The sequence below is a fragment of the Bos indicus x Bos taurus genome, chromosome 1, assembly GCF_003369695.1.
Source record: "Bos indicus x Bos taurus breed Angus x Brahman F1 hybrid chromosome 1, Bos_hybrid_MaternalHap_v2.0, whole genome shotgun sequence".
Taxonomy (NCBI): Eukaryota; Metazoa; Chordata; class Mammalia; order Artiodactyla; family Bovidae; genus Bos; species Bos indicus x Bos taurus.
The window spans coordinates 148,085,950-148,108,051 of NC_040076.1; the positions used below are offsets into that span (position 1 = coordinate 148,085,950).

The following is a 22,102-nucleotide window of genomic DNA, read 5'->3' on the forward strand; positions in this document are numbered from 1 at the left end:
TCTCACTTACATGTGGAATCTAAAAAATGATACAACCAAATCTATATACAAAACAGAAACACACTCACAGACATAGAAAACAAATTTATGGTTACCAAAGGCTGGAAAGGGACAGATTAAGAGTACGGGATTAACAGATACAAATTATTATATATAAAATAGAGAAATTTACTGTATAGCACAGGGAAGTATACTCAATATCTTATAATAACTTTTAATGGAAAATATTCTGAAAAAATAGATAATAATCACTTTGCTGTACACCTGAAGTTAACACAATATTATAAATAAACTATACTTCAAATTTTAAAAAGCTATTTTTATCTTTAAATTTGTAATCGATCTATTAACTAGAACAACTTCACTAAACACATTCTAGATTGCGATCACCAAGTAAGGACTGTAGAATATCACTTTATTTTAAGGAGATTTTGTTTCTCTTCTTTATTGATTCAGATACAATTTGAAGAGTAGAAATTGCTTGTTTTATCATAAATAAGTGATGATCTTTCTGATCTAAATCCCTGACCTAAATAGGATAGCATATCCCAGACCCTTTTAGCTTCTCTAGGATTGCTGGCATGCATGCTCAGTCACATCTGACTCTTCGCGATCCCATGGACTGTAGCCCACCAGGTTCCTCCATCCATGAGATTCTCCAGGCTAGAATACTGGAGTGGGTCACCATTTCCTCCTCCAGAGGAACTTCCCCACCTGGAATCGAGCCCAAGTCTCCTGTGTCTCCTGCATCTCCAGGATTAGATGGAGGCTAAAATGTATGGTACCCTCTCCTTCCTAACAGAAGAGGCTCCTGTTGCCTGGGGTCTAGACGTCAGCACAAAATAGAAAAGAAACGTGTCTGTGTTGGACTGTCCTTTATACCCCGATTTTTCATGTTGCTCGAAGGTTTTCCTGTTGTTAGATCTCATCAATGGTGCAGCTTATTAGGTGTAGCTGGTGAGGCTTAAAGGAATCAGCAGAGCATAGCTGGGTGCACACACTTTCCTGGTGGGAGCCTCTGCCTTCAGGGAAGCACATGGCAGCTAAGCTTCTTGTGATCCTCTCGGTGACCCCGACAACCTGGTCAGGAGGAAGTGTGCAGTTAGGGGAGCATCGGGCAACCTCCAGCCTTGCTGGATCCAGAGCGGCAGGGCTGGGCCTCCCCTTCCACCCTCCTGGTCCCCGGGCCAGGAACTCACCAGGCCAGGCCAGCAAGCCTGGCCACCCGGCTCCGTGCTCATGCTGACCCTCTGTGGCTCTCTTCCCTGCAGACAGTGACAGCTGGAGCCCTGGTGACCCTCTTCCAAGACCCCTTGAGAACGGAGGGGCTTCATGGGACAACCCTCAGACTCAGCTGCTCCACGGGGTCGTGAAGAGCTGGACACGACTGAGTGACTCAACAACAATAGCCCTTCCCCGGGACAAGGTGCTTTCTTCTGAATCACAGCTTGAGGCTGAAATAGAGGCTGGAGCAGGGTGCCTTCGGGGCGTGTCAACAGACACAAGCTCCCTGGCTAATGGGGTAACAGCAGGTGTGTGTGTGTGTGTGTGGTTTAGATCACAGCCAGAAAGCAGCGTCAGGGTCCTTAAGGCAGTCAGCCTTCACCTGGCCCTTCCAGCAGTTCTTTCCAGCTGGAAGAGCCTCAGCAGGCTCCCGTGTCTGTTCTGGAAGCAGCTGCCATCACACTTCTGTCCCCAGAAAAGAAGCCTGTACGTCCTGCCCCAGGGGTTAGCAGCTTTCCTACCTGGGCCTTGTGCCAATGCCTGGAAAGCAGGCGCGTTCCACTCTGTCATTTTTTTTTCCTTCTGACTTTTGCTGCCTTACCATTGGGGCCTAATGTGAAAGGGTAGAAGATGACTTTGTCCTTCTTCTTTGGTTTATGGCAATTACCTTTTTTTTTTCCCCCCAAAAAAACCCTGGACTTCCTGCCCGGCCTCTCAAGCCAGGACAGGGTGGCAGTTTCTGGTGATGTCTCTCAGGCATCTCTGGGATGAACACCAGCTCAGCCCTCCTCTGCTTTCCCATCCTGCCTCAGGCAGAGCCTGGAAGTGGGCTGACCATGGTTACCAGCATCTCAGCAGACAGAATAACAGCCTGGAAACAGACATGGATGTTGTCCATTTCACAGACAACCACATCCAAAAGCTGTCTTCCCGGATTGCAAAACAAACCCCACTGACCAAACTCCCAAGTCACTTTTTTATTCAGCTGTCATAAACCACCACATAAATACATAGAATAAATACAAAACCAGTAAAGATTACTTTTAAGCCTTTGGTATGGAGAGCTTTTCTCCTCTTCTTATTTCCCCCTTTCCCTGTGGTTCTAAGCCCCTTTCCTCAGGTTCACATGATGCCTTTGGACACCAGAGCAGCCCAGAAGTAAGCCTGGTGCTGGAGGGCCTTGAATCCATCAGTGGACAGGCTAGGTTCTTGCAGCCTGTAGGGGTGGGGGCTCCTTGCAATGGGGGGTGGGATAGTGGGGTGGAGACAGCCCCCTCCCCCACAACCGGACTCACACATAGTCGTCCAGCCTGATGTCTTTGGATGCTAACGCAGTCCACAAGGAAACCTGGTGCAGGCGGGACTTGAAACCATCAGTAGGCAGGCTAGGTCCTCGCAGCCTCTCGGGGTTGGGGCTCCTTGCGATGCGGGGTGGGATGGGGGGGTGGAGACAGCCCCCCCACCCTGCACCGGACTCACACATAGTGGTTCAGCCTGATGTCTTTGGATGCTAAAGCAGTCCACAAGGAAACCTGCTGCAGGCGGGCCTTGAATCCATCAGTGGGCAGGCTAGGTCCTCGCAGCCTCTCGGGGGTTGCCGAGGGCGCTCCGGAAGATGGGGGGTGAGGTGCGGGGGGAGGACAGGCCACCCCAACCCCCAGGGGGGGCACTCACACATAGTCGTTCAGCCTATAACCGCTGTGCGAGGCCGAGACGGCCGAGGGGGCCCGATTGTCCTTGTAGGCGTCGGGGGGCCGGTAGGCGGGCGCGGGGGCGCCGGCAGGGGCCGCGGCGGCCCGGGGCGGGGCCCGGGTGGGCGCCTCCTCCTGGCAGGCCAGGCAGAGCAGCGTGCCGCCGATGAGCGACAGGGCCGAGGCGATGAAGCCGAGGTAGAGGGCCTGCCCGATCTCAAACTTCATGCCGCTGGGCAGCAGCGGGTTGTAGAAGTTCTGCACCACGTCGTGGGTGGTCCAGGAGACGGCCACCAGGCAGAGCAGGCCGGCCAGCAGGAAGAGCGCGCCGCCCACCGCAGCGCACGCCGTCTTGGCCGGGGTGCCCTTGGCGCAGCGCGTGCACTGCATGCCCACCACGGCGCTGGCGCACGCGGCGCCCGACAGCAGGCAGGACACCACCATGAGCGCGCGCGCCGCCTGCAGGTCGCGGGGCAGCGCCAGCAGCGAGCGGTAGATCTGGCACTGGTAGATGCCCGTGCTGTGCCACACGCACTCCATCCACAGCCCCTTCAGGTAGGACACGGCCGTCAGGATGTTGGTGCCCACGTGCGCCGTGCGGCGCCAGTGCGGCAGGACGGTGGTGATGAGCGTGCCCACCAGGCCCAGGAAGCAAAGCAGGAAACCCAGGAGCTGCACGGCGGTGTTGGCCATGGCCTCGCCGGCGGCTGCCCGCTCACTTGGGCGCCGGCTGGAGTCCTAATGAAGCCGGGAGGCGGGGCGGGGAGACAGGAAACGAGTTAAAGATTATCTTCAGGCATGCCATTTCTGCCCCCGAAAGCCAGATTTCCATAAGCCGTTGGTACCACGATTAACATATTAAAAAAAAATAGCTTCTGAGGCTTGATTGGGTGCAAGAAGAGCTGCTTCGTCTAAGCTTCCGTGGAAGGCCAGAGCTAGAAGGAGCGAGGGTCATGAGGCCGGCCTGTGCTTTCCAAGGACCGCAGGGCCCCCATTTGTCTCAGTGCTTACCAGCTGCACGTGGGAAGTTCTGCCTTATGTCTACCCTCACACTAGGCTGCTGCAGACTCGTACTTTGTTCTGTTTGATCAATGATCCACTAAGGTTGTTAGGGATACCCTTGGGGCTCAGAGGGTAAAGAACCTGCCCACAGTGCAGGGGACCCAGGTTCGATCCCTGAGTCAGGAAGATCCCCTGGAGGATGACCTGGAGGGCAATCCATACCCTCCAAACCCTTGTTTGGAGCATCCCATGGACAGAGGAGCCTGGTGGGCTACAGTCCACGGGGTCACAAAGAGTCGGACATGACTGAGCGACACTCATGTACTTACTGCTGCTGCTGCTAAGTCGCTTCAGTTGTGCCGGACTCTGTGCGACCCCATAGACGGCCGCCCACCAGGCTCCCCCGTCCCTGGGATTCTCCAGGCAAGAACACTGGAGTGGGTTGCCATTTCCTTCTCCAATGCATGAAAGTGAAAAGGGAAAGTGAAGTCGCTCAGTCGTGTCTGACTCCTAGAGACCCCATGGACTGCAGCCCCCAGGTCCCTCCGTCCATGGGATTTTCCAGGCAAGAGTACTGGAGTCATGTACTTACTGGAGGCTGCTAAATCAACAATGGACTGATCATTGTTAACAAATGGACTCATAAGCCTGTGCTGCCTATGGCTTAGAAAATAGCTTAGAGTGCCTGTCAGGACGAAACATTTTCTGCAAGTGGGAGGCTTCCCTGTGTGCTCAGGAAGGGAGGGGGTTAGCACCCTGGGCAGGTCAGATGCTGCCTTCCAGAATTCCAGGCATGACCTTAGAGATCATGACGCCAGGGGACAGGAACTACCAAGGCATCAGCTTCTTAGGTGCTATGGCCAAGACCATAAACCAATGGCCCTCCCCTCCAGGCAGGGCACCTCTCCTGACACCACTCTGAAGAGGGGTGGGCTTGTTACAGACAGAGGCTGCGACCTGGCTTTCGGATACAGGGTGGGGGTGTGCAGAGCCATTTCGTCCTCATTAGGAAATCAATTTTCATTAAATTAATTCCTTGTCTTGTCAAATGCTCAATCAATCCCTTAGTTTTCTTCTATTTCCACTTTAAGACCCTTCCTAGAACTGCCTGTTGGAAGGTTTGCATCTGGGACACTTGTGCGTGCGTGCATGCATGCGTGCTAAGTCACTTCAGTTGTGTCTGACTCTTTGTGACCTCAGGGACGTAGCCCGCCAGGCTCCTCTGTCCATGGGATTCTCCAGGCAGGAAAACTGGAGTGGGTTGTTAAGCTTTCATCCAGGGGACTGTTCCCACCGGGGGATCTAAATGGAGCCTCTGATGTCTCCTGCATTGGTAGGCAGTTGTTTTTTTTTTGTTTTTTTTTGTTTTTTTTTTACCACGTGTTACTTGGGAAGCCCCCCAAACGTGCTAACCACAGCAAAATCTCAAACCCTTCTTGGGGGCAAGGACCCAGCACGTGTGTAGTAAGTGGTGGCAGGCATGTACAGGATACTCAGGAAATACTGGGAGGGAAGAAGGAGAGAGGTGGGGCGGGGGAGGGAGAAGAGAGGATGGAAGGGAGGGCGGAAGAGGGAAGGAAGGGAGGGAGAGCGAAAGCACCCGAGTGGACACCCCAGCTCCTCTCTCCTGCCGGAAGAGAGTCAGGAGTCCTGTGCGCAGGGCCACCCCCACCCTCTGGGTGACTAGGGGCCTGTCTTTAAAACGAGGGAGCTGCAGTGACAACCTCAAGGGCTGGGAGGGGTGGGGGGTGGGAGGCAGGGTCAAGAGGGAGGGCCATATGTATGCCTGTGGCTGATTCACGCTGATGTACGGCAGAAACCCACACAGCATTGTAAAGCAATTATCCTCCAATTAAAAATAAATAAAACAAATAAACCATTAAAAAAACCCAGCAACGAGGGACTGGACTTCATGGCCCCCAAGTGTCTTCTGATTCTGAGGGGAGGAAAAGGGAAGGGTCTCAGCTGGTGACAAGTCACTTCTGCAACCCAAACTGGTGAGAATTCAGAAGGCACCCCCACCCCCACCTTCCTTCTTTCTCAGAGCATTTTTCTGCAGTTAAGCGCAGAAAGGAAGCAGGGAGCAAAGTGGGCTGAGAGGGAGTCTCCCAAGGCAATTCCTCCTGTGAGCTGTCTTTGGGGTCCCCCAGGACCTCTTGGCTTTAATCCTGGGTCTGTCGTAAAGAAATCCTCCCACTAAATCATAATGCAGGATTGGGTTAGTAACAGGTGATGCTTCCTCTGGGGACCTCAACGATAATCTTGCTGGATTTAAAAATCTATGCCTAGAGGTGGGAGGAACTGGCAGATGGGGCTGGACACATGTACACTATTGATACTATGTATAAAATAGAAAATAATGAGAACATACTGTATAACACCGGGAACTCTGCTTAATGCTCTGTGCTGATCTAAATGGGAAGGAAGTCCAAAAAAGAGGGGATGTATGTATATGTAAAGCTGATTCATTTTGCCATCCAGCAGAAACTAACATAACGTTGTAAAGACACTATACTCCAGTAAAAATTAATTTAAAAAAAGTTATGCCTACATGTCTTAGCATTGTTGGAAGTAATCTTAGATCTACCCTAGAAGGGTGGGGGTATGGGAACAAGGCTGGGGGTTTTGCTGATGTTAAAAGTGACTGTTTGCAATAAATGCTGGAGAGGGTGTGGAGAGAAGGAAACCCTCCTACACAGTTGGTGGGAATGTAAATCGGCACAGCCACTACGGAGATGTTCCTTAAAGAGCTACAAGTAGAGCTACCATATGAGCTTGCAGTCCCACTCCTGGGCATATATCCAGAGAAAAACATGGTCCATAAGGATACATGCAATGTTGATTGCAGTACTTTTTACAATAGCCAAGACAGGGAAGTAGCCTAAACGTTCATCAACAGAAGAATGGATAGAAAAGATGTGTGTGTGTGTGTGTGTGTGTATATATATATATGGAATATTAGTCAGCCATTAAAAAGAATGAAATAATGCAGTTTGCAGCAACTTGGACAGACCTAGAGATTGTCATACTGAGAGAAGTCAGACAGAGGAGAAATATAGTATGACATCCCTTATATGTGAAATCTAAAAAGGAATGATACAAATGAACTATTTTTTACAAAACAGAATCAGACTCACAGAATTAGAGAACAAATGTATGGTTTCCAGAGGGAAGGATTGGGGGAAGGGATAGTTAGGGAGTTTTCTGATTGACATGTGCACACTGTTATATTTAAAATGGATAACCAACAAGGTCCTACACTGTAGCACAGGAAACTCTGCTCAGTGTTTTGTGGCAGCCTGGATGGCGGCGGGGGGCGGGGGGGAGTTTGGGGGATCATGTATACATGTCTGTGTATAGCTGAGTCCCTTCACTGTTCCCCTGAAACTGCCACAACATTGTCTATTAATCAGCTATCCCCTAATACAAAAGAAAAAGTTTTAAAAACTAAAATAAAAATAAATGACTGCTTGCCCAGGACCCTCCTGTTCGTCACTCACGCCTCGAGCTGATCGACCACACACATCTAGTTATGGGGCTGGCCTTCCTTCGGAGGCCTTCTTCCCTCCATTCAGCAAGTAGCCACTCTGTGCAGGTGCTGGGCTTGCAGTGGCGGGATGGGGGCGTGGGGGAGACCCCCCCAGTCCCTGCTGCCCAGGGAAGGGTAGGGGCCAGCTGTCCCGAGGTCACTGCCAGGGAGGCGGCGGGGCCAGCAGAGGAGGCCGCTCTGATATGGGGGGCCAGAGCCGATGCGTGGAACAGCAGCTGTTCCCTGCCCTGTTTTCCACACGGGGGACCTGGGTGCAGAAATGAAAGTTCATTTTCTGGCCTGGCTAGAATTTTCCCTGGTTTACTTCCTCCTTTTTGAATTCAGCAGGATTGAAGTTAGAGTAAGGACTAGCAGTGGTGTTATGAGTATATCCTCTGTGGCTGACTCTCCCCACCCCGTCCAAAGACATCTTTCTACAGTGGTTCAGGTGGCCAGGGGTGGGGGAACTTTCGGTGCTGAAATCGTCCCAGGCAAACCAGGACGATCAACTCCTCCAGGGAGTCTGGAGGCTGGGGACTTCTCCAAATGACCTCGGATCCTCCAGCCGGGTGGCTGCACTGTCTGTCCCTGATCCGGGGCCTTCTGAGGTTCCTCCGGGATCTTGCTTGTCAAGGTCAATCGCTCAGTATCCTGAGCCTAAAGAATGTGGCATGAAAGCTAAGCCTGCTGACCCCACTGGTCTAGGGAGGGGGACTGGAGTTTATTGGACCTCTAAATATTTATGGAGAGCAAGGACTGCTAATTTTAGAAACCATTAGGTTGCTATATTTAAACTCCTGCCAGCAGGAGTTGCTAATTTAAGAAGTGAGTGTTAATGAGCCCCCAACTCCCAGACCCCAGCTCTCCACCCACTTCCCCCAGAGTTACCAGCAGCTGCTACTGGTCTTAGGTCATAATTCAATTTCCCAGCCCAGCCACTTTTCACTTTGGGGCCCCTGGATGGAAAAACAACCTCAAGTGAATGAATCTCCTTGGAAACCACTCATCTTGGAGCTTCGGAAGGAAACTTGCCCAAGCATGGCCTCCCGAGGGGAGGCGGGGGGCGGTGTGTGGAGAGGTCAGCTGGTCTGCAGTTGGCTTCACCCACGAGCTACCCTTTTCCTGCAGACGTGCGCGTGCTCAGAGAGAGATGTGCGTTTGGGACAAATAAGGGTTCTAAGGATCAGGTTCTGAAAAAACCTTGACCAGCTGGATGGGTGGGGCTGCATGTAACAAGACGCCTTCCAGGAAGAAACACTGGGCCTGCGCTGGGGTTCACAGCCCTAGAAGCACCCTCCTGGCGGAGCAGTGTGTGGCTTAGTGACACACCTGAGCAGGATTTCGGGCCAAGCTTCCCAGTGGCTGCTTCTTGAGGTGCTATGTTGGCAGGATGCCTCATGGAAGACATAAATGCCAGGTTGCTGTTGTTCGGCCACTAAATCATGTCCAACTCTTTGTCACTCCATGAACTGCAGCACGCCAGACTTGCTGGTCCTTCACCATCTCCAAGAGTGTGCTCAAACTCATGTCCATTGAGTCGGTGATGCCATCCAACCATCTCATCCTCTGTCGTCCCCTTCTTCTCCTTTTCTCAATCTTTCCCAGCATCAGGGTCTTTTCCAGTGAGTTGGCTCTTGGCATCAGGTGGCCAAAGGACTGGAGCTTCAGCTTCAGCATCAGTCCTTTCAGTCCTTTAAAATGGACTGGTTGGATCTCCCTGCAGTCCAAGGGGCTCTCAAGAGTCTTCTACAGCACCACAGTTCAAAAGCATCAATTCTTTGGCACTCGGCCTTCTTTATGGTCCAGCTCTCACATCCATACCTGACCACTGGGAAAACCATGGTTTTGACAGGTATGTTGGAGAAAATCTGGTAATGGCAGGACCTCTCATCGTTGGCCACATGCAACCATGCATTGGAATCTCCCAGAAAAGTCTCTTGCGTGGCATTTCCTAAGTTTATTTGACTGGAGACATCCTCCCCCCGATTTTGCCAAAGGGCAGCTTAAAGTCAGATCACTTTGGCAAGTGGACTTAGAGGGTGGACGTCTGTTGAAAGTTTAATGGAGGAATGATGAGAGAGGGTTGATTTTTTAAAAGGATAAGTTTGATGTTGGTGGGAGTTGAAAGAGCACAAATAGGAGGGACAGCAAGACATGCTGATGTGCCCCCGGAAAGTCTCAGGGAAACCCAGGGCTGTAAATTGATGTGAAAGTCTGCGAAGGGCAGCTGTGAAGTGCAGCAGAGTGACTGTGGGCCCCCTACACTGGATCTGGTTTTATGAGCGCCACATCCAAAAGGCGAGGGTTTGTTTCTTTTTCATATAAACTTTTATGTTGTCTCCTTCCTCTGTTGTCTGTAGGCTACATTTTTTTTTTTAAAGGAAGGAATTTAAAAAAAAAAAACAAGACAGGAACCCAGAGCACATGGTGGGTTTCCTCCCCGCCTGCCTGGACCCCAGCTGTGTCAGCTTTGGAGCTGGCCTCTGAATTAGGTCATCTCAACAGCCCTGGCCAGCGGGGGAGCTTTGCCGGGACGAGGGACGTGCGGGTTGTTTGCCCGGCCCCTGCTGCTGCCCCTTTACTGCCCCAGCTCCCTCTGCCCCTTTTGTGATGAGCTCTGCAGTGGACACACATGTCCTGTGTCCTTTCCACCCACACGGCTGAAGGGCATGTCAGCCCAGGAGCAGAGGCCGTGCAGGTTATACCCGGGATGCTGGGGGCAAGCCAGGTGTGTGGAAGGCTCTACACCCCAGAACCACTGGGGCCTTCCTGCCTTGGCAAAGAGCTGGACGACTTGAGCTCTTGCACCTCATTTCAGCTTCTGGCTACCCTGCAGTCACAGTGGATCTACAGCCAGTTGAGAACAGGCCATCCCCTATAGGATGGCTCCACGGGCTCCTGACACCTGTCGGATCCCCTGAGACACCTTGGACTTTGTTTCCTAGAGCTTTATCAGAAAAATGAAGAGCTGCCTTTCAAGCACAATGGTTGCTGGACTCTGAAAGAATGCTGAGTTGCCCCAGCTCTGATGTTCAGCAATTACAGAAGTCTGGCTCAACCAATTGCAGTGTTGGGAGGGGTAGATTGGGCGTTTGGGATCAACATGTACGCACTGCTATATTTTAAATGGATGACCAACAAGATGATTGCTTCTTGGTGGGAGAGTGATGACAAACCTAGACAGCGTGTTGAAAAGCAGAGACATTACTCTGCCGACAAAGGTCCATATAGTCAAGGCTATGGTCTTCCCAGTGGTCACGTACAGTTGTGAAAGATGGACCGTAAGGAAGGTAGAATGCCAAAGAATTGATGCTTCTTAACCGTGGTGCTGGAGAAGACTCCTGAAAGTCCCTTGGACAGCAAGGAGATCAAGCCAGTCAATCTTAAGGGAGATCAACCCTGATTATTCACTGGAAGGACTGATGCTGAAGCTAAAGCTCCGGTATTTTGGTCACCTGATGCGAAGAGCCAGCTCATTGGAAAACACCCTGATGCTGGGAAAGATCTAGGGCAGAAGGAGAAAAGGGCATCAGAAGATAAGATGGCTGAACAGCATCACAGATGCAACGAACATGAACTTGGGCAAACTCCGGGAGATGGTGAAGGACAGGGAGGCCTGGAGTACTGCGGTCCATGGGGTTGCAAAGAGTCCAAGACTGGGCGACTGAAAACAACCACCACCAACAAGGACCTACTGTATAGCACAGGGAACTCTGCTCAATGCTGTGTGATAATAACCTAAGTGGGAAAGAATTTGAAAAACTGATAGATACCTGTATATGTATAACTGAATCACTTTGCTGTATACATGGGAAACTAACACAGTATTTAACAATATCAATGATGCGTGCGTGCTCAGTCCCTTAGTCATGTCCAACTCTTTTGTGATCCCATGGACTGTAGCCTGCCAGGTTCCTCTGGACTTCTCCAGGCAAGAACACTGGAGTGGGTTGCCATTTCCTACTCCAGGGATCTTTCTGACCCAGAGATCGAAACTGTGTCTCTGGCATCTCCTGCCTTGGCAGATGGGTTCTTTACCACTGAGTCAACTATACTGCATTATAAAATAAAATTATTTAAAAAATATCCTTCCTGTCATGCCAATTAAACTTCATTATAGCTTAGATATTTCATAAATGCTAAATCTTGGGAAATAAAAACTCCAGGGAAATTTGGATTCATCTAAATGAGCTACATTAGCCAAACTACCCAACAGGAGAAAAGAAAAAGAACTTTTATGCACTATCGGCATGAAATAATTCCAACCAGTAATGCTTAAATCACATGCTGGATGCTTGCTACTTCATAATGTGCAAAGGGAGGGGATCTCTTTCCTAGAAATGTAGGTATTCTCCAAAGGTGCTATTTTAGTACTTCTTTTTGTGCAAATATGTCAAAATTATGACAAAGTGATTAAGCCGTACCTTGGAAAAACCATTTCATATTCATTTAGGATGGGCTGGACTATGGGTTTTTTGGCTCTAAAAACAAAGTTTCCTTCATTAGTATTCCAAGCTTTCTGTAACTTTCCTTGGGTTATTTTTCAGACTGGCAGCCATCTGTATTTTAAGCTTATGAGGACTTTTATGCCATGTACATACTGTGTTGAAGAACTGCAGTCTTTCCATAAGAGGCAGAGTCAGAAGAATTATATAATTAACTTATTGACTGCTTGGATAGTTGATATTATTCAGGAAAACTGGTGTGAAATATCTTGCTCAAATCATATAGAATGACAGTTTATAGATGAAAACTTCCTCTCTATTTTGGATGAGTAAGGAAAAATCTATTTTTTCATAACAAGAGCTGGTTTGGGGGAAAATCCTGTGTTAATATGAATAAAAGTCATGGGATGTGGTTAAATGCTTGCAGAGGCCGTTTTCAACTCAGCGAGATTGAACAAACTATTGATTTAGTGAAATCTACAAGCTTAAGTTACCATGACTATAAATTCCTAAACCGTTTCCCAGGAGGCATTATCTCTCTCATTTCAACTCACCAAATTTCATTAGAATCCATTAAAAATGCAGTAGATCAACATGTTTAAAATGAAGTGATTGAATTTCATTTAATAAAATACCCTGGTGCCTCTGCATAGGTTTTCTTTTTTTTCCTGACAAGATAGTTGTATAGATTGGCTATGTTGTTTTCATTTTTCAGGGGATAGGTGACTAAAAAATCTGCCATACAAGAAAAATATTAGAAAAGCAAAAAACAAAACTCATAGGTTATATGGTTATTTTCAAAAGTGTTAGATGATGATTAGGTAGCTACTAGTTTGAGTGTTCTCTAGGAAAGCTTTATGTAAGAGAGGCTCTGGGTTGCACTGTTTCCCCACTAAGATATGCTGAAGTCGTAACCCCTGCGTACCTGTGCTCAGTCACTTCAGTCGTGTCTGACTCGGTGACTCCATGGACTGTAACCGCTGGGCTCCTCTGTCCATGGGATTTCCCAGGCAAGAATACTGGAGTGGGTTGCCATGCCCTCCTCCAGGGGATCTTCCTGTCCCAGTGATAGAGCTTGCATCTTCTGCATCTCCTGCATTGCAGGCAGCTTCTTTACCTACTGAACCTCCTGGGAAGCCCCATAATCCCTAAGACCTCAGAATGTGACCTTATTGGGAAATAGGGCCGTTACAGATGTAACTTTTAGTTACAATGAGGACCTATGGGGTAGGGTAGACCTTTAAACCAGTAAGACTGGTGTCTTTATGGGAAGATGAAGAAACACGGATGACACCATCTGAAGATGGAGGCAGAGATTGGAGTGATGATGCTGCTACAAGCCAAGGACAGCCAAGGATGACCAGCAGCCGTCAGGACAGCCAAGGATGACCAGCAGCCGTCAGGACAGCCAAGGATGACCAGCAGCCGTCAGAAAGGAGGAGAGAGGCCTGGAACAGATCCTTCCTTGTGGCCTGCAGAAGGGGCCAGCTGGCTGCTTGAGTTTTGGACTTCTGGCCTCTAGAACTGTGAGAGGATACATTTGTATTGTTTTAAGCCACCTAATTTGCAGTGCTTTGTTAAGGCAGCCCCAGGAGACCAACACAGAGGATCAGTGAATGGCGGCCTGGGGAATTACAGAAAAAAAAAGAAACAAACACCCATGTTTGAATATGAGAAGTGAGTTCCCTTCCGGAGGAGGCACTGAGCAGGGTCTAATGGCTTCACATCCCAAAGTGCGGAGGACAGAATCCAGGGAGAGAGAGAACATGGGGAAGGGGCTTTGGAAGCCCTTCTGTGGTTGTAAAAACTCAAGAGCGAGTGCCAACTACAGTAAGTAACCCAGACAGCGGTCAGATGACTCAGCTTCTCCAGCTTGGAAAAGTGCACGAATCCACTGACCCCACAAAGAGTTTGGGGGCTCAGTTCTTCACTTTTGTGTAATTGGCTGGGCTGCGTTCAGAGACATGGCAGACCTTTCAGCCTGCATGTCTGGTTTTCTTAAGTCAACATGTATTGGTTTCATAGACCATAAAAACCTAAATATGGGGTTCAGGCCAGATTTGGATAAGGCAACTCCTATATTGTCCAAGCTTTCTCTTGGAAATCCAGTAGATCTCAGAGGGACCTCCCTTTAGGACTTACATCAAAACAGAAACAAGTAACAGGACATTGTTACTTCCAGCTGGGCTGGAAACCTCCATGAACAAGGTAACTATCTGATGGATTTTGTAAACCTGAGAAAATGATTTATTTGAGCATTTAACTGGGATTATACAGCAGTGACTAAAAATATGGTGTCAAACGAGAAGGTAAGACTGAGATTTACAAATGCTAAATTAAATACTGCTAAAAAAAAATGATGTTTAGGGCTTCCTTAGCAGCTCAGTGGTAAAGAATCTGCCTGCCAATGCAGGGGACACAGGTTCAATCCCTGATCCGAGAAGATCCTCCATGTTGCTGAACAGCTAAGCCCATGAGCCACAACTATTGAGCCTGTGCTCTAGAGGCCCGGAGCTGCAGTGACTGAAGCCTTTGTGCACTAGAGACCCTGCTCTGTGACAAGAGCAGCCACCGCAATGAGAAGCCTGAGCATCACAACTAGAGAGAAGCCCCCACTCAGTGCAACTTGAGAAAAGCCTAAGCAGCAACAAAGACCCAGCACAGCCAAAAACAAATAAATTTTAAAAATGATGTTTAATGCACATTCTCTGTACATTTAGCCTTTCAAGCCCAGGTGCACAGAAGCTGTGAGTTATTAATGATGAGGGTAGAAACAATCACAGCTCAGTGTCCATGATGTTCCAGACACGGGCTTCGTGCTTTCACTGGCATTAACTTAATCCTTCAACAAATCTCCAATGTGCGTGGCATCCTCATTTACAGACGGAGAAACTGAGGCTTGGAGAGGTTAAGTAACTTGTCCTAGGTCACACCTGGGCTGAATCAGGGAGACTCATAGGTGAGTCCTGCAATCACCCAGGTAAGAGATCCCAGCAGTAACAAAGGTGGGTGCTGAGAAGAGATATATTTGGAGGTGAGAGTGGCTTAAGGGCTTGGGCAACTGGAAGGATGGAGCTGCTATTTATTGAGGGTGAAGACAGTGGGGAGTGGGAGGACCTATGTTTGGAGGGTGAAGGGCAGACAAGAGGAGTTTGGTTTTAGACATGCTGGGTTGAGATGGCTGAAGGGCAGACAAGGGGAGTTTGGTTTTAGACATGCTGGGTTGAGACGGCTGTCGCCATCTGGTGTGGGAGGGGGACACTATGGTTGGATGTGTAAGTGCAGAGTCCGGGGAGGGCACGGAAGTGGGGAAGTCCACTCGGAACTCAACAGCAGAGAGCCAGGACTGAGGAAATCCCCTAGTGGTCAAGTGGTTAGGACTTGGTGCTTTCGTTGTGGTGGCCTAGGTTCAATCCCTGGTCAAGGAACCAAGATCCTGGAAGCCTCATAGCACGGGGGGAGAAAAAAAGAGGCAAGATGGAAAGAAGCCATGAGACTGGGTAAGAGCCCCTAGGGAGCGAGTGTGGATCAGGAAGAGCAGATGCCTGATGATTGATCCCAGGAAGCCTCCAACAGCAGAGATGGAGGTGAGGAGGAGGAGCCAGCCATGGACCACAGAGAGTGGCGGGAGGGAGGAGACAACCCAGAGCGAGATTGGTGAGTGAGGAAAGCTCCAAGTTGGAGGGCACGACCCACTGGGTCAAGTCATCAGGTGAATCACATCATCTGAGCCCCGGAAATGACGGTTGGATTGAGCAACATGAAGGACAACGGAGACCTTGACAAGCTCAGTTTTTGCCAAGTGATGGGTGTGGCTTCAGGATAAGCTACAGAGAGGGGCACAGGACATAATGAGCCCGGAGAATTCTTTCCAAGATTTGGACCATCAAGTGAACCAGGAGATGAGGCAACTGTTGCAGGAGGGAGGTTCTTAATCTGGGGTCGAGGGCCCATAGAATTCACGGTATCAGTCAGCTTGGATGGGGAAAACAGTTGCATGATTTATTTCACTATCTTCTCCTTGAAAAGCATGTCCTTGTATAATGACCCCTTACAGTAATCTGATTAGTGCCTGTGACTTCATCACCAACAGAAATCGTGGTTTTACCAGCATTGCAGGTATCTGGGAAGATCAGTTACCATCGTTACTATTTCAAAACTATGCTAGTTATAAGACCCCTGCTAGGTCTGATAAAGAAGCATAAATTACCATGGACAAAATGATAGTAAAATACTTTGATAGGGACTTTCCTGGTGGCCCAGTGGTTAAGAATCCGCTTTCCAGTACAGGGGACACTGTGGTTTGATCCCTGATTCAGGAATTAAGATCCCACATGCCAAAACCACCATATGACCCAGCAATCCCACTCCTAGGCATATACCCTGAGGAAACCAAAATTGAAAAAGACACATGCACCCCAGTGTCCCCTGCAGCACTATTTATGATAGCTAGAACAGGGAAGCAACCATCTGCCCATTGACAGATGGATGGATAAAGAAGCTGTGGCACATATATTCAACAGAATACTACTCAGCCATCAAAAGGAACACATTTGAGTCAGTTCTAAACAGGTAGACAAACCTAGAGCCTGTTATACAGAGTGAAGTAAGTCAGAAAGAGAAATATAAATACCGTATTCTGACACATATATATGGAATCTAGAAAGATGCTACTGGTGAATTTATTTTCAGGGCAGCAATGGAGAAACAGACATAGAAAACAGACCTATGGACATGATGAGAGGGGAGGAGAGGGTGAGATGTATGGAAAGAGTAACAGGGAAACTTTTATTACCATATGTAAAATAGATAGCCAATGGGAATTTGCTGTATGACTCAGGGAACTCAAACAGGGGCTCTGTGACAACCGAGAAGGACGGGATAGGAAGGAGGTTTGGGAGTTGCTCACCCAACTCTGAGTATTCCAGCCGAGGAGACTGAACTCAGCAGCTCTCCACTCTCCCGATGGGTCAGCATCCCTTGGAGGACTTTAAAAAGACCCCGAAGCCCCAGCCACTCCAGACAGCATGGTTCATCCATTCATTCACTGCTTCATTCAGAAAATATGGAAACTTTTAATTTCCCCCCTCTCTCCAGGTGCTGGGATGTGCAGTCAGGTTTGAGAATCGCTGCCTTAATTCATGTGACTTGTAAAGGTTCTATCAGGAGCTTTCAAAGAGTTCCTGCTATATTTAAAATAGATCACCAACAAGGGCGTAACGTCTAGCATTGTCAGTATTCTGAAATGAATGCGAAGAGAATTTGAAAACGAACAGATACAGGTGTGTGTGTAACTGAATCACTTTGCCAAACACTCGAAACTAACACAACACTGTTAATCAGTGATGAAGACAAACAACAACAACAACGAAAGAAATACAAAGTCAAATTTATCAAAATCCTCCCCCCACCTTCCCCCCCAAAAGAGCTTGAAATTGTTTAGCCAAGAGGCACAGTACCGATGTCTACTCTGCTTGCTGGCTCTGCTGGCTGACTCGGGGCCTTCTCTGGGCAGCCCAAGATGGAGACAGTTGTGTTCATCTACCTACAAGCCTTCACCCCCACACCACCTCTGCCATCAGAACCACCTCTCCATCTACAAGTCCTACCTGCACTCAAGTCCCACGTCCATCCTTGATCCTGCACCTCCATCTACCCCTAAGCTGCCTCTTCAATGGCCAAGCATCTTAGAAAGAGGCAGTTTCCCGATTCACCTCTCCACCTTCTGGCTCCTGCCCTCCCAGTATCCCGCCCCCCAAACTTGTTCTTACCACCTGGGTCCTTTTTCTGGGATTCCAGCCCCTCTTGGGCATTCAGCCCACCTGTGGTGTTAATATCAGCCAAGAAGTTACCCCCCGGGGCATTTAGCTTTCACTGGGTGGCCCTTGAAAACAAAACTCTTTCTGGCTCCAAAGAATGATACGTGCAGTGGCAAGAAATGATGGGGTCAGTCCTGGAGAGAGGCCAGTGCTAATTTGATGTATGTATTTATAAAACATTTGAGAAGTTTAGAATGAATTGGGCCGAGTCTGGGATTCCAGCTTGCAGAAGTTCACATAAGGAGCTTGCAAAGGAAACAGTGCAAAATGAAAATGAATCCCTTGTTCAAAAATGATTAAGAAGTTCAAGATGGTAACCGCAGACCAGCAAACCCAGCAGGTGCCCTCCCTGGCACCGAGTCCTGGGCGCCCATGGAGGTGGCAGGCCCACGCGACCTGGATGTTGAGATGTTCCTCCCTTAAACCAAAGAGTTCTAGTTTGAATGTTGAAAGGGACAAGAGACACTTTTGCAGTGTTCTGCGGAATGAAAAATATGGTTTAATGTGTTAGTTTCTTTTTCTTCATTTAAGTGGAGCCCAGATGCCTCTGTAAACACCTGCCAAGGAGGAGCCTTTTGAAAACAAAGCTATTGCTGGTCTCCTGTGCCCAGGACAGGCCGCCAGGGGAAACAGACTTGATGTTCTGAATCTCAGCTTTCATGTCTTTCTTGTTCCAGGGAAGCTGTAGGTGTGTGGATGTGCGTGCACATCCAAGTTCAAGGGTGAACCGCTTGCCTCTTGGGCCCAGAGATCCTGCTCATAGCCTCCCTGCACCCTGGCAGGGGACCCCCAACCCCAGGTGAGGAATGGGAGTCCCATCGGCTCCCTTCTTGCCTTCAAGGACAATCTCGGGGCACCTTCCCCTGGAAAATTTCTGCTCATGGTTGCTGTTGGCTGCCCAGCCGAGAGCCTATGGCCCTGGCACCCATTCATCCTGCAAACGGTAAGGACTCCACCTCAAGCTGATTCTGAAGATCAGCTGGAAGGAGGAAGGTTTGAACTGAAAAGTGCCAAGAATTACTCTTGAACTGGCTGGATTGACTGTCTGAATTAAAAAAAAAAAAAAAGACATCAGGATAAGCCTTGAAAAGAGGCTTTTAGACTTCTTGTTCTCTGTAATGCAAGATATTCTCTGAGAAAATGATTTTTTAAAACCCCAAATTGATATATTCAATTTTTATGAGCTATAATTGAAAAAAAAAAAAACTAACTGGAAAGCAGGAAATATTTATGGTAACTTTGTGTCCTGTCTGGGAAATCCCCTGGACAGAGGAGCCTGGTGGGCTACAATCCCTGGGGTCAAACAAGAGTGGGTCACGACAACTAAACAATAACAACAACAAGGGAAGAAATTATCTCTTTCTTTCCACAGATTTCTCTGCAGATGCTTAAGTAGCATCAACCCCGTTATACAGATGGATAAATAAAGCATGGTGAGCTTTAGAGATTTGCAAAAGACTGATGCTGAGGCTCCAACACTTTGGCCACTTGATGCGAAGAACTGACTCATTGGAAAAGACCCTGATGCTGGGAAAGATTGAGGGCAGGAGGAGAAAGGAGAGTTAGAGGATGAGATGACGGGATGGTATCACGGACCCAATGGACACGAGTTTGAGCAAACTGCGGGAGATAGAGAAGGACAGGAAAGCCTGGTGTGCTGCAGTCCACAGGGTCACAAAGAGTAGGGTACGACTTAGGGACTGACAACAACGGAGCAGATGGAGCCAGATAAGAACAGAGGCTGGCATCTGGTCAAACTGATTTTGGATAAACAGCTGAGTCATACATGACTCACCTGGCTATCTACATCATAACAGCTGCTTCCCAGAGTTCTCTAGAAGATGCTAAGATAATATCTGTAAAAACCCATAAGCCCCGCAAGGAAGGACACCCAGTACAGGAAGGTGTGTGCTGTTGAAGTTCTGTCATTGTTTCAGATACATCCATTAGGACTTCACTGATACCAACCAAACTGGAGACCCGGGGTAAGATGCTGGGGTAACTCCACGATGGGACTGTGCTCTGGTTTCCGTAGACTTTAAAACGAAACAGAGTGATCAAGCGACTGGGGGCCTTGCAAACAGCAGGAATGAAATCTCCCAGTAGGAAGCTGCCGCCAAAAGCTAGCATACTGAGTGCTTTCCAGGGTCCGGGACCTTCTCAGGGCACTAGTCCCAGATCCCGGTCTCCTTTGTCTGTGGCCATCCCAGTGACAGTTCAGACAGTAAAAAATCTGCCGGCAATGCAGGAGACCCAGGTTCGATCCCTGGGTCGGGAAGATCCCTTGGAGAAGGGAATGACAACCCACTCCAGTCTTCTTGCCTGGAGAATTCCACGGACAGAGGGGCTTGGTGGGCTCCAGTCCACAGGGTCGCAGAGAGTCGGACACGACTGAGCAACCAGCACTCGCTCTAAGTAGGTGGTAGTCCTCCCCAGCAGCTGCTGGGGATGTGGGGTTCAAGCAGTCGAAGGATTAACTCACTGATCAGATTGCATGGGTTTCCCCTCTTCAGTACCAAACCTGACCCTCATTAACCAGAGATCCAGCTCTTCCTCTCTCTGTTCCAGGCCCGTGTCTGCGTGCTGGGGGGTGGGGGGAAGATACGTCTCCCGAGTCTGGAGGCCCTTGACCCCCCACAGAACACAAGGGGCAGTGACAACCAGCGCTGTAAGCTGACACTCACAGATCCAGCCCCCAGCCCCAGGCTCCGCAGGTGATGAGAGGGTTCTGCTGCCCAAACACTCAGGAACTGGACTCTGTCCGTCCCTCCTGGCTCATGAGAAGCCGGGCTGTCTCCACACCCGGGGCAGGGTCCTCAGGGTGCTCCCCACCCAAGGCCCAGGCACAATGGCCCTTCTGCAGGGGGTGACATCTCCCTCCCAGAGCACCCCCGCCTGCACACAGACCCCAGACAGACCACTGCTGACCCCAAGCCCTCCCACCGCGTCTACCGGCCCCACACTCACATGCAGCGCCCTTGCAGTCCCAGCCGCCTCGCCGGATTCCCAGCGGCTGTGGGAACTGGCCGGGCGCCAGGCGGCCTGACCCACGGACTCCACCGGACCCTGCCGCCCTCCCGACCTCCCTCTTTCACTGACTGGCAGCTTCAAGGCCAGGGCATCTGAGCAGCTGGCAGCTAGACAATTACTGTGTCCTTTGGGATGAGCCTGTGTGGGCACACGTGTCATTTGGTTGGATGGTTAACTGCCCTGTCCGCTGGGCCAAGGCAGACATTCAGGACCAACCAGAAATGCCATCTCTGCCCTTTGGAAAAAACGCCTGATACATCAGGGCATCATCATCTCCTCCCTAAAACACTCTCTGGAGACTCTCCGGGACTGGACAAAGCCTGGACCACTCCACGGGGTGTCAAAGGCCATCCACATCCAGACTGGCCCACCTCCCTGCTCTCTGCATCCTCACTTCTTCGCACCCTTGTTCATCACCCCGCAAGGGACCGTGCAATTCCTGCCAGTGACTGAGACCCGCACACATACCCTCCTGCTGCCCTGACCACCCAGCCTGCTCTGGGTGGTGACCTGGCCATCGCCTTGTTGCTTTGGACTTTTGTTCCATTGAGCAACACGAAGTTTCTCAACCAGCGGGCTGCTGGGCATCCATCAATGAGTTCTGATCAACATGCAACTGTTTTTTTTGCTTTGTTACTTTCTGCCTACATTTGCAGACATGGGTGGTTCAGGGACATCGGTGGGGTGTATGTGTGTTGTAGGCGCAGGGCAGATAAAGGGACAGTTTGTAATTAGTTGGAGAAGCATGTTCAAGCATGACTCAAGAACACAGCGAGTTCAATACCATCAGTAACAGTCCCCAGATGGCTCTTCTGAAAGTTAGGACTGCAGGAGAGGTTGGCCGAGGGAATTGGGCTGTGCTGGGATTCAGAATGGCTGAGAACCCCTTGTCACAACTAACTTGTCACACACATCTGTCCCTGCCTCATTAATATCAATGAATCTCCAAGAGCAGTGACTATGCTCCTGAGTTCTTTCTCCAGCGCTCATCAACCTGCCTGACTCTGGCTGGTGCTTAGGAAAAGACACGGTGAAGGGACTCAGGTGTGGGATAGTGGCCTGGGCGGGGACCTGAGCCTGCCCTGTATCCCTGGCAATGGGACTGGGAAGGCAGGGATGGGAGCATCTTGTGTCTGGGGTCTTCAGAAGTGTCTGTGAGTTATCATTGATTGAGGATTAACAACCCACATCCACATAGCTTGCTTTTTTTTTTTTTTTTTTTGTCTCTTCTCCAGAAATAACTGTCCTAAACAAGGTCATCTTTAGTTCAGGGTCATTCATAAGCCCTGATCCTCTTCTATTAATATTTAGAGATAGCTCACTATATTTTATATACTAAAAAAATGCACCCATATTATTTTT

At 49.4% G+C, this 22,102-nt stretch overlaps 1 protein-coding gene across 1 annotated transcript; it reads right to left on the minus strand.

The window, feature by feature from the left end:
• Positions 1-2,181: 2,181 nt before the first annotated feature.
• CLDN14 (claudin 14) lies at positions 2,182-21,854 on the minus strand. Its single transcript, XM_027548754.1, has 2 exons — positions 20,678-21,854; positions 2,182-3,653 (listed from the first exon to the last, which is right to left on the minus strand). The coding sequence occupies exons 1-2, from the start codon at positions 20,897-20,899 to the stop codon at positions 2,895-2,897; spliced, it is 981 nt and encodes a 326-aa protein (XP_027404555.1). The 5' UTR covers positions 20,900-21,854; the 3' UTR covers positions 2,182-2,894.
• Between the last annotated feature and the right edge of the window lie 248 nt (positions 21,855-22,102).